We start from the raw sequence: 12,409 nt of genomic DNA, 5'->3' as shown, positions 1-12,409 counted from the left end.
AAATGATTATCATAAAATAGATATCCAATAAATGAAAAAGTCTTCACATTTAATGAAAAATGATCAGGAAGGGTATATGTGTACATTTGCCCTCTCCATTAAAATAGAAAACTGCTCCATTTTCATAACTTCCCGCATAATCCCTACAACTTCGCATAAGTCTGGATTCCACTACCCTCTGTTTTGGAACACGAAATCAATGAAAATCTTCTATAATCAACCAAAAATAACGGTAGATTCTGTTGTTTTCTTATTATAAAGTGTTATATTATTGAAGATCGTTCAAAGAAACTGCATTGTGATCGTTCGAAAAAAAAAAGAAATTGCAGTAGAATGAGGAATACAATGACGAGTTCTTTCAAATCGAAATTTAAGAACACACAAGCAACGGTTTTGAATCTAGATGAAGACGATGATGATTTCGTTACTCCGCCTAGAGGTAAAAAAAATTAGTTTTTTTTAAGGTAATCGTTTGATTACAGAACATTCTTTTGGAATTTTTGAACAATGAAGTAGATGCATGTGGTTGTTAAGTTCGTTTAAGTAACAAAGAACAAAAATCTATAAAAATGGAGTATTTTTTTTATTAGGGTTTTCTGAAATTGGGGATTTACAAACGAAGTAAAATTTTTTACTGTACATATATGGTAATGTCATTCTTGAAGAAAAGGGTCTGTTATTGTGTATTTTGTTGTGTCTTGTAACCGCGAAAAACGATGTTGTTTCTGTCCTTTATTTCGCTTAGAAATATATTGTTGTGGTTGTGATGTAAGTCAGACTTGAGGATATTCTGTAAGAACTAAAAGGTTATTTGTTGAAATGCATTCTTCCATAATACTAAATATGTAAAAGGAGTCAACGTAGTTGTTGTTGTGGTAATTTAGGGTGTTAATGTTTTGTTTGTTATTGAAATTTTTTCTAGTATTTTGAGATATTTTTTAAAAAAAATGCATAAATCTTTCAAGGTCTTTTATGTTATGATACAATTTAGTAATATAATGTTGTATTGTTTTATTTAATTTGGTTTTTTTGTTTTTATAATTTGTAGTTTTATTCCTATTATTTTGATGTTGCAGTTTAGTTGTATGTAGGGTGTGTATGTAATTCTAACATAATTAGTTTAATTAAATGTGTTAAATTCGTAAAGAATGTGTAACATGAGAAGGGGATGTAGTGGTTAAATAACTCTAATTCTCAGACAATCTTTAAAAAATAATGTTCATATGGGGATTAATATTGGGTATTTGTATATGTGTTTGTTTCTCTGTGTTTGTTATTGTGATTTGTGAGGATTTAGTTTTTTTGTAGTAAAGTTGTGGTTTTAATTTTAACTTAAACATTATACTTATGTGTTTTGCGTTCTTACAGAATGATGAAAAGCAAAATTGTAATAGAATCACTGTAACAGAATTGTGTGTGTGTACATTATACTTATTAGCATTCTGATAGAATTTACTCCTAAGAATTATAATTCTAATAAAATCATTGTAATATAATCAATGTAACAGAATTGTGTGTATTTGCATTGTACTTATTAGCATTCTGATAGAATTTGATCATAAGAATTAAAATTCTAATAGAATCATTGTTAGGGTATGTGTGTACATGCTTACTGAATTGTAACAGAAGTAAGTGTATATTGGGGTCACATAGATTGGAATGTGACTGTTTAATCTGGAGATTGCTATTAAGTAAATGTATATGTTTTTATTACTGTGAAGTTTGATGATTTAATTTATTTGTATTTACTATTTGGTTTTAATTCTGGAAGAAACAGGTTTTGGATTTGTGTTTCATCCTTACAGAATGAAAACTTATATAATACTTTTAGTTTTTATAGGTAATGAAGTATGGCTGGTTACTTTGAAAACTATTATTAAGCGACTTTAATCATTCATTTCATTAGTTGTTGCAGAAGCTGATCCAGTCCCAATTAATGTTGATACTACAAGCCAAACAAATGTGAGAAGGAACTACCGTACCAGATCAACATCCGTTAAAGAGAATATCAGTACTCAACCTACAGGTAGATTTAATTTTTTTGGTTTATGAAGGAAAGTAACAATAATTTTAGAAAATGTTGATAGCCAATATGTATTTCTTGTTAATTAATGAAGCAAAAGGTGGCGGAAGTGGACAAAATGATATGAATATTGTTGGATCAAGCAAAACAAAGAAACAGAGGAAAACAACTTCAAGATCAGAACATGGAAAGAACAATGTAGAATGTGGTAAGACAGGTTAGATAATAAGTGCTTGTAATTAATGAGTTCAACTATATGATTCTGATATGGCTAATATAGAGTTTATTATTCTATTGAAGTTATATTATACGATTAGTAATTGTTTTTTTGTGATATAACAGATTTTAACAAAGATGAGAAAGACACAATACAAATTGACAGCACAAGTGTAAGAAGTATGAAAAGGAAGGGTTCTGCTAGAAATACACATGTTAAGGACAATAAGAAATCGTCGGATGCAAGTGGTGAAAGGAAAAAACCAAGAGGTTTAAATGAGATTTTTATGGAGAGTATTAGTGGGGCAAAGAAAAACAATGAAAAGGCTAATATTGGTGTGGATATGGAAGATAAGAAAAATGTTGTACAAAGGAAAAAGGTAGTGCAAGATGCACTTTCAAAGAAAAGTCCAAAGAGACAGAAAGGAAAAGTAGAACATGAAAATGATAAAATCAAAACAATGGAGGGGAAGGTCAGAAAAATAAGCAAGGACCATCCAGAAGGTTATAGAAGACTTGCAACTAGGATGACTCCTGGAAGGATAAGTTCATCTGTGAAAGTAATGTCACCCGCACAGAAAAATGGGATTGTGTCAATGGGATTTGGTTCACTTCTTCATATTGACATAGACACTACTCCGGGTTTACTTAACTACTATCTGTTAGATCACTATGATCCAGATAGTAGCCGTCTAGTTCTGGAAAATATGGTCATAACAATTACGAAAGACACAGTGCATGACATATTGGGTTTACCAAATGCGAGGGAAGACTTTATGAGGTTGAGTAGTTGTGATAAACATAATGAAGTTCTGCAAGAATGGAAAGGCCAATATGATAAAAAAAAGGGGTTCAATGGTGAAGAATACCTGAAAAGAATCAAAAACACAAAACAAGACAGTCTTATGTTTAGGCTGAATTTCCTGACCCTTTTCATTAACACATTTGCTTAATCAACTTTGAGTGGTACCAATCAAATTAATGTTGTGAATAAGTTGGTCTTGGTAAAGGACTTCTCTAAAATTGATTGGTGCAAGTATATCCTAGATTGTTTGGTAAGCAGAAAACAACTGTGGAGAAGAGATGATAAGACATGCTATTACAGTGGACCTATACTAGTTTTGACGGTAATATTGTTGTCTATATTAAATATTTACTTTACTTTATGACAGGAATATGTATAATGAATTACTTAATGAATTTTAATCTTTTTGATGTAGCTGGTGTATGTATATAGAATGAAGTTCACAGGTTTGAAGATAGTGAAAAGGTTACCGTTTGTTAGAAATGTTACGGGTGCTTTACTTGAAAAAATAGAGAAGATGGAGATTAGTGCTGGGGGATTTGGTAGGCAGTTACCGGAAAACTTTGAGGATATTGGTGATGATGATGGAATGGTTGATGAAGATGAGATGTTGGACGGGATGATTAGTTCCACTTCATCTTGTGCATTTTCTTCTACTTCTACTTGTGCATGTTCTTCCACTTCATCTTCAACGTGTTCTTCCACTTCTACTTGTACATGTTGACCAACATCTGCATTTGATTGTAATATCTTTTGATACAAACCAATATCAAATTCTGTAGCTGCCCCAATAAAGTCATTAGCAATAAGCTCTTTTTGTCTATCATGAACCTCAACATGTAATGGTTGTACCTCAACAGGGGATGATGTAGGCGGGATTGGTAAATCTTGTACCTCAGCTGTGGGGTTTTCATTATCATCATTTCCATCTATTTCATCCATTTGTACAATAGTTACCTTCCTAACAGGTTTAGGATTCATAAAGTAGGTAAGTAACTTTGTCTCACCATGTTTGCTATATATACCCTCATGATTTTGTGATCACGCACATATTGGGCAAAAGTTCGTAAATCATCATCATTGTCTAAGGGTTTAAGACCAAAGTGGAAGTCTCCACCAGGCACAAGGAAGTGATAGTAAATCACAGGAGGAACACCGTACCTGAACCCTTTCATGATAGCATCCATCTCATGAACTGAAAACTTGTCTATATCCACCATGTCAACATAGTTCACACTTCCGTCAATGTACCGAACATCAGGAAACTTGGTGAACTCACCTCCATGGTATAACTTGATGGTAAATAATGTTGGGTGGCCATCTTCAAACCAACAACAAAAATAAGTTCAGAAGCATGATTTCACATACAAAAGATGTAATGTACAGAGAAATTACAAAATCCTTACCATAAGCCACCTTTGCGTTGAACGGTTTGTCTAAGAGCCTTATATTCCACATTGGTATGTTCATACACTGAAATAACAACGATCACAAAAAAACTTCACTTTGAGATTAGGGCTTTTGGGTAACGAACGAAGACGAAGGTGATATGATAGTCAATCGACGAACTGCACAGGGGATTTGGCGGTAGGTATCAATTAATTAGGAAGATGGGGTTTAATTTAAGAAGATATTAAAAGAAGGGGTGTGAATTGACAGAAATACCCTCACACAAACGGAGGGCACAAACGACTGTTAAGCCTTTGGACCAATTCCATAACAAATCAAACCTTTTGGACCACCGGTGCAACCCCAAAACTTTTTGGACCAAACATCCAATTTTTGACATACCACAGGGACAAAACTTGCAATTTTGTAGAAAATTAATGACAAAACTGCAGTTTTGGTCCCTGTGGTTAGCAAAAATATGTGGATGGAGTCCAAAAAATTTCCAACTTGCACCACTAGTCCAAAATCAGAAGTTTTTTGTGGTTTTAGTCCCTCAAAAAGTTGAAAGGACTATTTTGCCCTTTTAATTTCTTTTTTAATTTTTTGTATTTGTTTTAAGACCCTTTTAATTTAAAAATAATACAAAAAACAAGGATTGGCCCACCTTACCCTCACCCACCGTATCCCTACCCCTCCCTCTCTCTCTCTCTCTCTCTCTCTCTCCCTCTCCCTCTCTCTCTCTCATCTTCTTCTTCCTTACTGCTCTATTTCACACCATTCTCACAGTTTTTTTCTAACTAAGCCATACTAGTTACAGAGAAAAGCTCAAACACACCTGAAACATAGAAGCTCAAACACACTAGAAATAAAGAAGCTCAAACACACATACACACATAGTGTAAGAACTTCATCACGAAAGTGTTTGAAGGATTAGAGAGAGGGATCTAACCTAGAAATATAAATCCCATGAAAATTTGGAATGGAGAAAACAAAACATTGATGCTGATTACAAATCGAAGAAAATATGGAACGAAACAAAAATGGAGGGGATGTTACTCAACGGTACCCACCATCCTCAAGTGAGAGCGAATAGTAACCACAGGAGGAAAAACTCCTACTGTTTGACAGTGTTGATGTATGCTTGGCTGATGGGTTTTTTTCAATTTGAAGTCTGATGAGAAGAACCCGGTAATGAATTTGGATAATTGATCTTATCTTGCACTTAAGGTGAAGAAGAAGAAAATGGAGGTAAGGTTGGATAATAGATTTTCTGGGTTGTTCATCCATTTTTCAAGTTTGTGTTGAACAAATTGGAGCCCTAATAATATGTCAATGATGAACAAAGGGACTTGAATCAAATGCATCGATCCTCATATTGCATAAATTGTATCGCATTGGGAATAACCGAGGTTCCAGAACCCTTGTGTGGCTGTGAGGTTTCTTTGATTTGAGGAACATAAGATGAATCTGGGATGAAAGCAAGAACACGATCATAGGATGAATCAGGTATGAAGCTTTAGTTTGAAGTTAAGTCGTGAAATTCTCTTATCATTCAGAGGTGAATCTATGGTGGAGATGGTGAAATTTGGTGGTTCTGGGTTTTCTTGGGGATGTGTGTGTGTGTGAGAGAGAGAGAGAGAGATAGATATATATATATATATATAGAGAGAGAGAGAGAGAGAGAGAGAAAAGAGGGGGAAGAGGGAAGAGGGTAACCGGGTAGTGGGTTTGGGAGGTTTGTTGTTTCTTTTTTATTTTTAAATTATAAAAATGGTAAAAGAAATAAAAAAATATAAAAAACAAATTAAAATGGTATAATAGTCTTTTTATGTTTGATAGGGACCATAACCACAAAAAAAACTGATTTTGGACTCCATCTACATTTTTTTGGCAAACCACAGAGACCAAATTTGCAGTTTTGTCAAAATTAATTGATACGGTAAGTTAGAGGGTGTTTGAGAAATCTTTTAAAATGACTTTTAGAACTTTTAGATTTTCCAAAAAGCTAAAAGTTAAAAAAGATGTTTGGGCATTTCAAAAAGTTCTTTTAAAACAACTTTTTGGCAATAACAAAAATAAACTTTTGAAAAATCATGAAATTGTGACTTTTTGCAATTTTTGGGTTTTTAGCTTTTTAAAAGTTAAAAGATGAACCAAACACATTTTAAAACTATCTTTTGTAAAAAGTCAAAAAATCAAAAAAGACTTTTGTCATAGGAAATTTTGTAAAAAGCCAAAAAAATAAAAAGGACTTTTGTCAAAAACTTTTTAACATGAATCCAAACACCCCCTTAGAAGTTCAAAGATGAGCGCCAAACAGGGGCCAATATCATCGTCTAACGTTGCACGATCGTCCGACGCTCTCCTCGCCCGTCACCACTAATGGAACTTGGAGTTTAAGCTATTGCCCTAATTCTCCATTGCAGTGCTGGTCGGAAGCTCGGAACTCGTATTCTTTTGTCATTCCATGAGGTACGCATAATTCAGAAGCTCATAGGAATACGGCGCAGTGATTATAGTCCAATTGAATTTGACGACTGCAGAAGATTCATAATTCATGTTCGTTTTCGAAACTTTGAGTTGGCAAATTTCGTAAGAATCTGAATTTTGTCGATGATTCGCGCTCAGAACAACGAATCTATACGTAACTCAGGTGATCTTTTCTACTATTCTGTAAATTGTTTCAGTTTTAGGTCATTTTTACGTTGATGCAATTTCTATACATTTACATGACTTATTACATCTCTGACTTCAGTTATGTATCGTATGAAAATTTTACATTGTAATATAGATAGATTCATTGGTTGCAGCACATCACTTGCCAGTTAATAACTGAAATAATGGAAATTCCCTGTAAAAGGCTAATTGCTATCACGTGTCCATCAATAGAGGTTCAAGTGACGATATCTAAACTTTTGATTGTTTTCATTATCTTTTATGCGATTGACTAGTGTTGGTTTAATGTTTTTCTTCAAATGCCTACTAGTTATAGCTTTATATGCGACTGATTATAGTGTATAACTACCTGTTCACTAATCCTGGGGAAGAGTTTGATGAAATTTCCTGCTGCATATGTTTGTGTGAGTCGAAACTTGAAAGACAGGCATGAGAAGTAGTGCTACTTGCATGATCATGAGATCATCAGGCTATTTGCTTCATTTTAGCATCATGGCATCACCATAAGCATCAAACTATGTTATTTCATGAAATTGGTTTTAGGCTTATCTGAGTTGAAACATTGTCAGTGGGGTACAATGATCTTCCTTGGTTGAGGATCTAGAGACATTGGCTCTTGCTTTACTGGGACATTTACAAACTTATCACTATCACACTGGCAGTCAAACTGAGGTCATGCCAAAATACATGGCATACTTTCTGTGACTGATGATGCATACGAGCTTGAGAGTTGAGAGTTGAGAGAAACATCATAATCTGTATCCCAAGAAAATACTTCATGGGACAAAGTTTTCAATTAAGATGAGAGTATTTCAAGAATGACATTTTTACCTCTGTTAGTGATTTACTGATTCCTTATAACTAAGTGGGATTTGCATTGATACAGGTGTTGGTGGGGTTTGCCTGATGAGTACCAAATGGAGAGACGAACAACATTCATCCTTCATAAACTTTATATCCTGCTTCCTCACTTCAAATTCCTTTCGGTTAAACTTTGTGCCAATTGCACCTGTAAAAAATCCATTTGGTTTATGTTTATCATCTCTCTTTTCACCAGTTCCACATCTCTTCTACTTTGGCTTTAAACTTTCACTTTTCACTTTTTCAGGATCTCATCTTTAACTGTGGGGGTTTATCGCTGGCTTTCATTTTTGTCATAAATTACGACTGCAACAATCCTGGACCTATTTTTAGCAGGTAAGTGGACATTTTATTTTTCAGATAGCTCTATCTTGTTCACCTTTGATCTTATGTTAGTTGATACAGAGCTCAGAAACTGAAGAGTCAATTTGCACATCTCTATGTGGTCGTCATTCTTCCCACAAAGGAGCAGAATGATTCTTTTGTACATTCTTATTTTAGGTAAATCACACATGACACTTTTACCTTCCACACAATCCCTCTCTAGATGATTTAAACAAAAACATGGAGATGATCTTTTTTATTTTATTTAGTTACAGTAAGGATATTGGTAGACCAACATTTGTTCCAGCTCTGGATCTAGAAATGGGGTTTGAGAAGATTGTAAGAATAGCACATGCTCGTGGTGGTAAGGCTCCATACTTAGTCCCCATTTCTTACACATGACATGACAGAAATTGCAATTTTTTGTCTCACTCAAAAAGGTGGGACAAGGACTTACTTTTGGTCTCTCATCTGTGCAAAAGACATAAATACCCTCATCATAAAAGATAGCCCTGGATAGCTTGTATAGTCCCATCCCATCTTGTGAAACATACGGAAAAGACATTCATGCCCTCATCATATTCATTATCACAAAAATTGTTGTATTGTTTGACAGTGTGCAAGAGGCACGATGTAGTTTCCAAATTGAAAGCTGAGGTAAGTTTCCATTCCATTAATTTTAATTTTAATTAAATTTTTTTTTTTTCAAAATTTTTCAGAGTTATCTTCTTATGTTTATGTGCTTTCTTTTTTCTGTAAGAGGGAGAGGTCAGTCCAAGGGATGAATGCATTCCTCAGAGTTGTCTCCTCAATCCCACGTGTTGAACCTCATGATGCTAATGCGGTATTAACATCACTAACTCTAGAGTCTACACCACACATTTATTTTAGCACTATAACGCAGAAATAGCACAGCAGCATACTTTTGTTGATTTGTTTACTTCCTATTACAACATTCTACTTTGAAAAATCTACCTGATTCTATAACAATGCCATCCAAATCCAAATCTAAATCAATTTTCACTGCTATAATCGAGTAAAATTTCAAAGTATAATGTCCTAATAAGAAAAATTCTGAACTTACAAATATACAATGATGTAACAGAAAGAAATCAAAGTAGGATGCTATGATACACAAGCAAATGAAAGTATGTTGCTATTTCATGCATTTAGTTATGTGCTTTGAAATGATATATTACCACATGGTAACACTTTGTGGTAATATGTTTTGTGGCAACAGCTTCAAAGCATAGGATCAATCGAAGCATTAGCCAAAGCATCAAAGGAAATCATTCTGGAAAACACTGACATTTCATCAGAAAAAGCTGAGATGATTTCAAGATTTTTCAGAGACTGCAAGTTCAACATGAGCCCCAGAATTAGTTGACTTGACGCACACATTGTGAGCTTTTACACTTTCTATATTAAATAGCAACCAAATTTTCAAAATGAATTTGAAGACGTTTGATTGGTATTTTTTGTAATACAAAAATAGTTTTTAATGCATTAAATGGCAACCAATTTTCCAACATGTCAACTTCATTTTAGTGGGTGAGTCTTTAAACATTTATATGTTCAACTATTGTGACAGTTGAAGTTTAAATACCCCAATATCCCTGGTTATAAAATGATTAGTGATCCAACTATAAAAAATGAAAATTTAGTGGTTAGAACATAAAAATACCCATCGGGTTTCCGGATATATAACCGCAGGTATCGGGTATCCCATTTATGATCTTCATATATTAAAATTTACTTGTTGCAATTTTCATTTCCTAAAATCTAATCACAATCTCATGTAAAAAATGACTTGAATTTTTTAAAGATTCCAATTTCCAACACCATCAAGGAGTTTGATATCTAACACAAAATATGTGTTTTGATGACAAATTTAATGATAGCTATAAATTTATCCAAAATATGTGTTTTATTGGGGCTCTGTAATCAACATGTTTTGCACACCATAACAAATGTCTATACCTAGTTGATTTTGACATTATTTGCCAATCGCCACAATCAATAGAATCAAACAGTTTTTACATATTTGATCAGATATCACTTCAATAGAACCGAAATTCACATTGTCTCTGATTAATTATATAAAACTTTAAATAAAGTCCAAACACATAGAGACATAAGCATTACTTTTGATTGTGAAAAAAATGTGAAATGTAAAACTTGCAGACATGTGTAGTTTGTTGGAAGATTCTGTGGCCAATGTGTGATATAAGGAAAGTTCATTTATCAATTATCATTAAAAGATCAAATTAAGTCCAAATATCTTTTTATGGACGTTAGTGAGGCAAAAATGTATCATCCACTTGAGATCAATCAATATCCATATATGGTACAAAACAAAGTATTTTTATATCAACTATCAAGTGTTGGTTTGATGGCAGAATAAGGTTTATAACAAACAATATTATTCTGATAAATATAAACATGCGTAACCTTAATTATCACATATATAATGCTTGGTATACAAAGTAATATTTAATTTATGTTTACCCTTCACTCATGATAAAAATAGGCGTCACAACCTTCTCTAATAGTATTTGTTAGGAAATAACAACCATAATCTTTGTCATACTTTGTATAAGATGATAAAATATAAATTTCCTGATGGTTTGTTACAAAACAACATGAATTTCAATACTATCTAAAGCAGTAATGCGATGTCATTCCACCTGACACTTTACTTTAGGTTACCATGTTTACCTCGACGATAATCTTCTCCCATGCTTCTCTAAGCAACAACCCACAAACTCTCGTTTTAGTGCTAGTGCAGAGGTTGAGTATTATGTTGTTGCCAATGCAGTTTCTGAGACATGCTGGTTTGATTTCTAAAGCTACTATTATGTATTGCGGTGATGTACGTGCAATTTATATTTTTTCTTTAAATCCAATTTAACATTAGAGACAAAACACCTTGATCCAGATCAATACATATTGTTTGTGACCAAGTAGCCACCGGTGACATTTGTGTTCTTCATGTTCCATCATCATCTGGATTAAGATGAGCAAGAAGGCTTCAAAATCAAAACTTACCAAACTTATGGTCAATTAGTCATGTGAATCTCTCTCTTAACACCACACTAGAGTGACTAACAAGGTTACAAAACTTTTGTAAACGAGGTTATAAAATCAAAACTTAATAGGACCAAACTTTTGATTATCTTAGTCAATCATATCGAACTAATCCTTTTCATGGAAGCCCTTTTGAAAACCCAAACATTCTAAAACCCTTCCAATTGTTTGTTTTTACTCTAACTGTCTAAATGAATCGATGTGATGAACGGGCCACGGGTCGATCGGTTCAACTAGTTGAACCACCGGTTCAATTTGATTTTCAGAATACAAGTGATTATTCTATAGCTACAATGCATAATGATGTATTTCCTATTCGACCTTCACATATTATTGAAAATCTTTCAAATACGAGTTAATATTCTAGTCTTCTTCAGCTAGACCAAAAAAGAAGTGGAAGTATTAGTTCCAAAAGTAAGAGACTTCTCCTTATTGCATGTCAAGATGCTTTGGAGATGAAATATAAATGCGAATAATTACATGTTATTCAACAATTTGAATCTATCAAATCTCTCCTGTTTACTAAAATAAAATATGTAAACTTAATAAAGTTTTTAGTTAATATGAAAAGATTGATGTTTCAAGGAACAAAGAACAATGAATAGTCAGATCAATGTGGGGTGTATGGAATAGTGAATCAAAATTAAAACAACAATCAAATATTAAGTCAAAATCGTTTGATGTTTTGTTTCACAACATTTTCTATATCTTATATAACTGTGTAATGCTGTTGAAAATAATAAAAGATAAATATGAGTATGGTACTTTGTGCTATTATTATTTTATTCGGTTTAAAACAGATTTTTGTAACAGCCTTGGTCAACGGTTCAATCGGCTTTATGGTAAAATCGGCTGATTCAATCCAGTTCATAAATAATAAAAAAAAACTGCTCTTAGTTGGCCCGGTCTCTTCATCAGTTCAAGGTCCAACTGTTTGACCAACCGGATCAATTCCGGTTCTAAACATTTGGCAATACCCGGTTGATATTGGTTTTATTAATATTTGTTTTGTAAAAAAATAAACAAAA

General features: G+C 33.3%; 1 protein-coding gene across 1 annotated transcript; it reads left to right on the top strand.

The window, feature by feature from the left end:
• Positions 1-6,736: 6,736 nt before the first annotated feature.
• Positions 6,737-9,807, top strand: LOC145104506 (DNA ligase-like protein). Its single transcript, XM_079041740.1, has 8 exons — positions 6,737-7,086; positions 7,996-8,120; positions 8,218-8,306; positions 8,376-8,471; positions 8,564-8,658; positions 8,911-8,951; positions 9,055-9,138; positions 9,535-9,807. Exons 1-8 carry the CDS (start codon positions 7,047-7,049, stop codon positions 9,679-9,681), a joined length of 717 nt encoding a protein of 238 aa, XP_078897866.1. The 5' UTR covers positions 6,737-7,046; the 3' UTR covers positions 9,682-9,807.
• Positions 9,808-12,409: the final 2,602 nt, after the last annotated feature.

Source organism: Lactuca virosa, chromosome 1 (assembly GCF_052849685.1).
Source record: "Lactuca virosa cultivar CGN04683 chromosome 1, Lactuca_virosa_CGN04683_v6, whole genome shotgun sequence".
Taxonomy (NCBI): Eukaryota; Viridiplantae; Streptophyta; class Magnoliopsida; order Asterales; family Asteraceae; genus Lactuca; species Lactuca virosa.
Note: the sequence above shows the minus strand (reverse complement) of the source record. Positions and strands in the feature narration are given on the sequence as shown.

Coding starts and splice junctions, on each gene's coding strand:
- LOC145104506 (XM_079041740.1), top strand. CDS start 7,047: ATGATTCGCGCTCAGAACAACGAATCTATACGTAACTCAG. Junction 8,659..8,910: donor AATAGCACATGCTCGTGGTG/GTAAGGCTCCAT, acceptor ATTGTTTGACAG/TGTGCAAGAGGCACGATGTA. Junction 8,952..9,054: donor TTTCCAAATTGAAAGCTGAG/GTAAGTTTCCAT, acceptor TTTTTCTGTAAG/AGGGAGAGGTCAGTCCAAGG.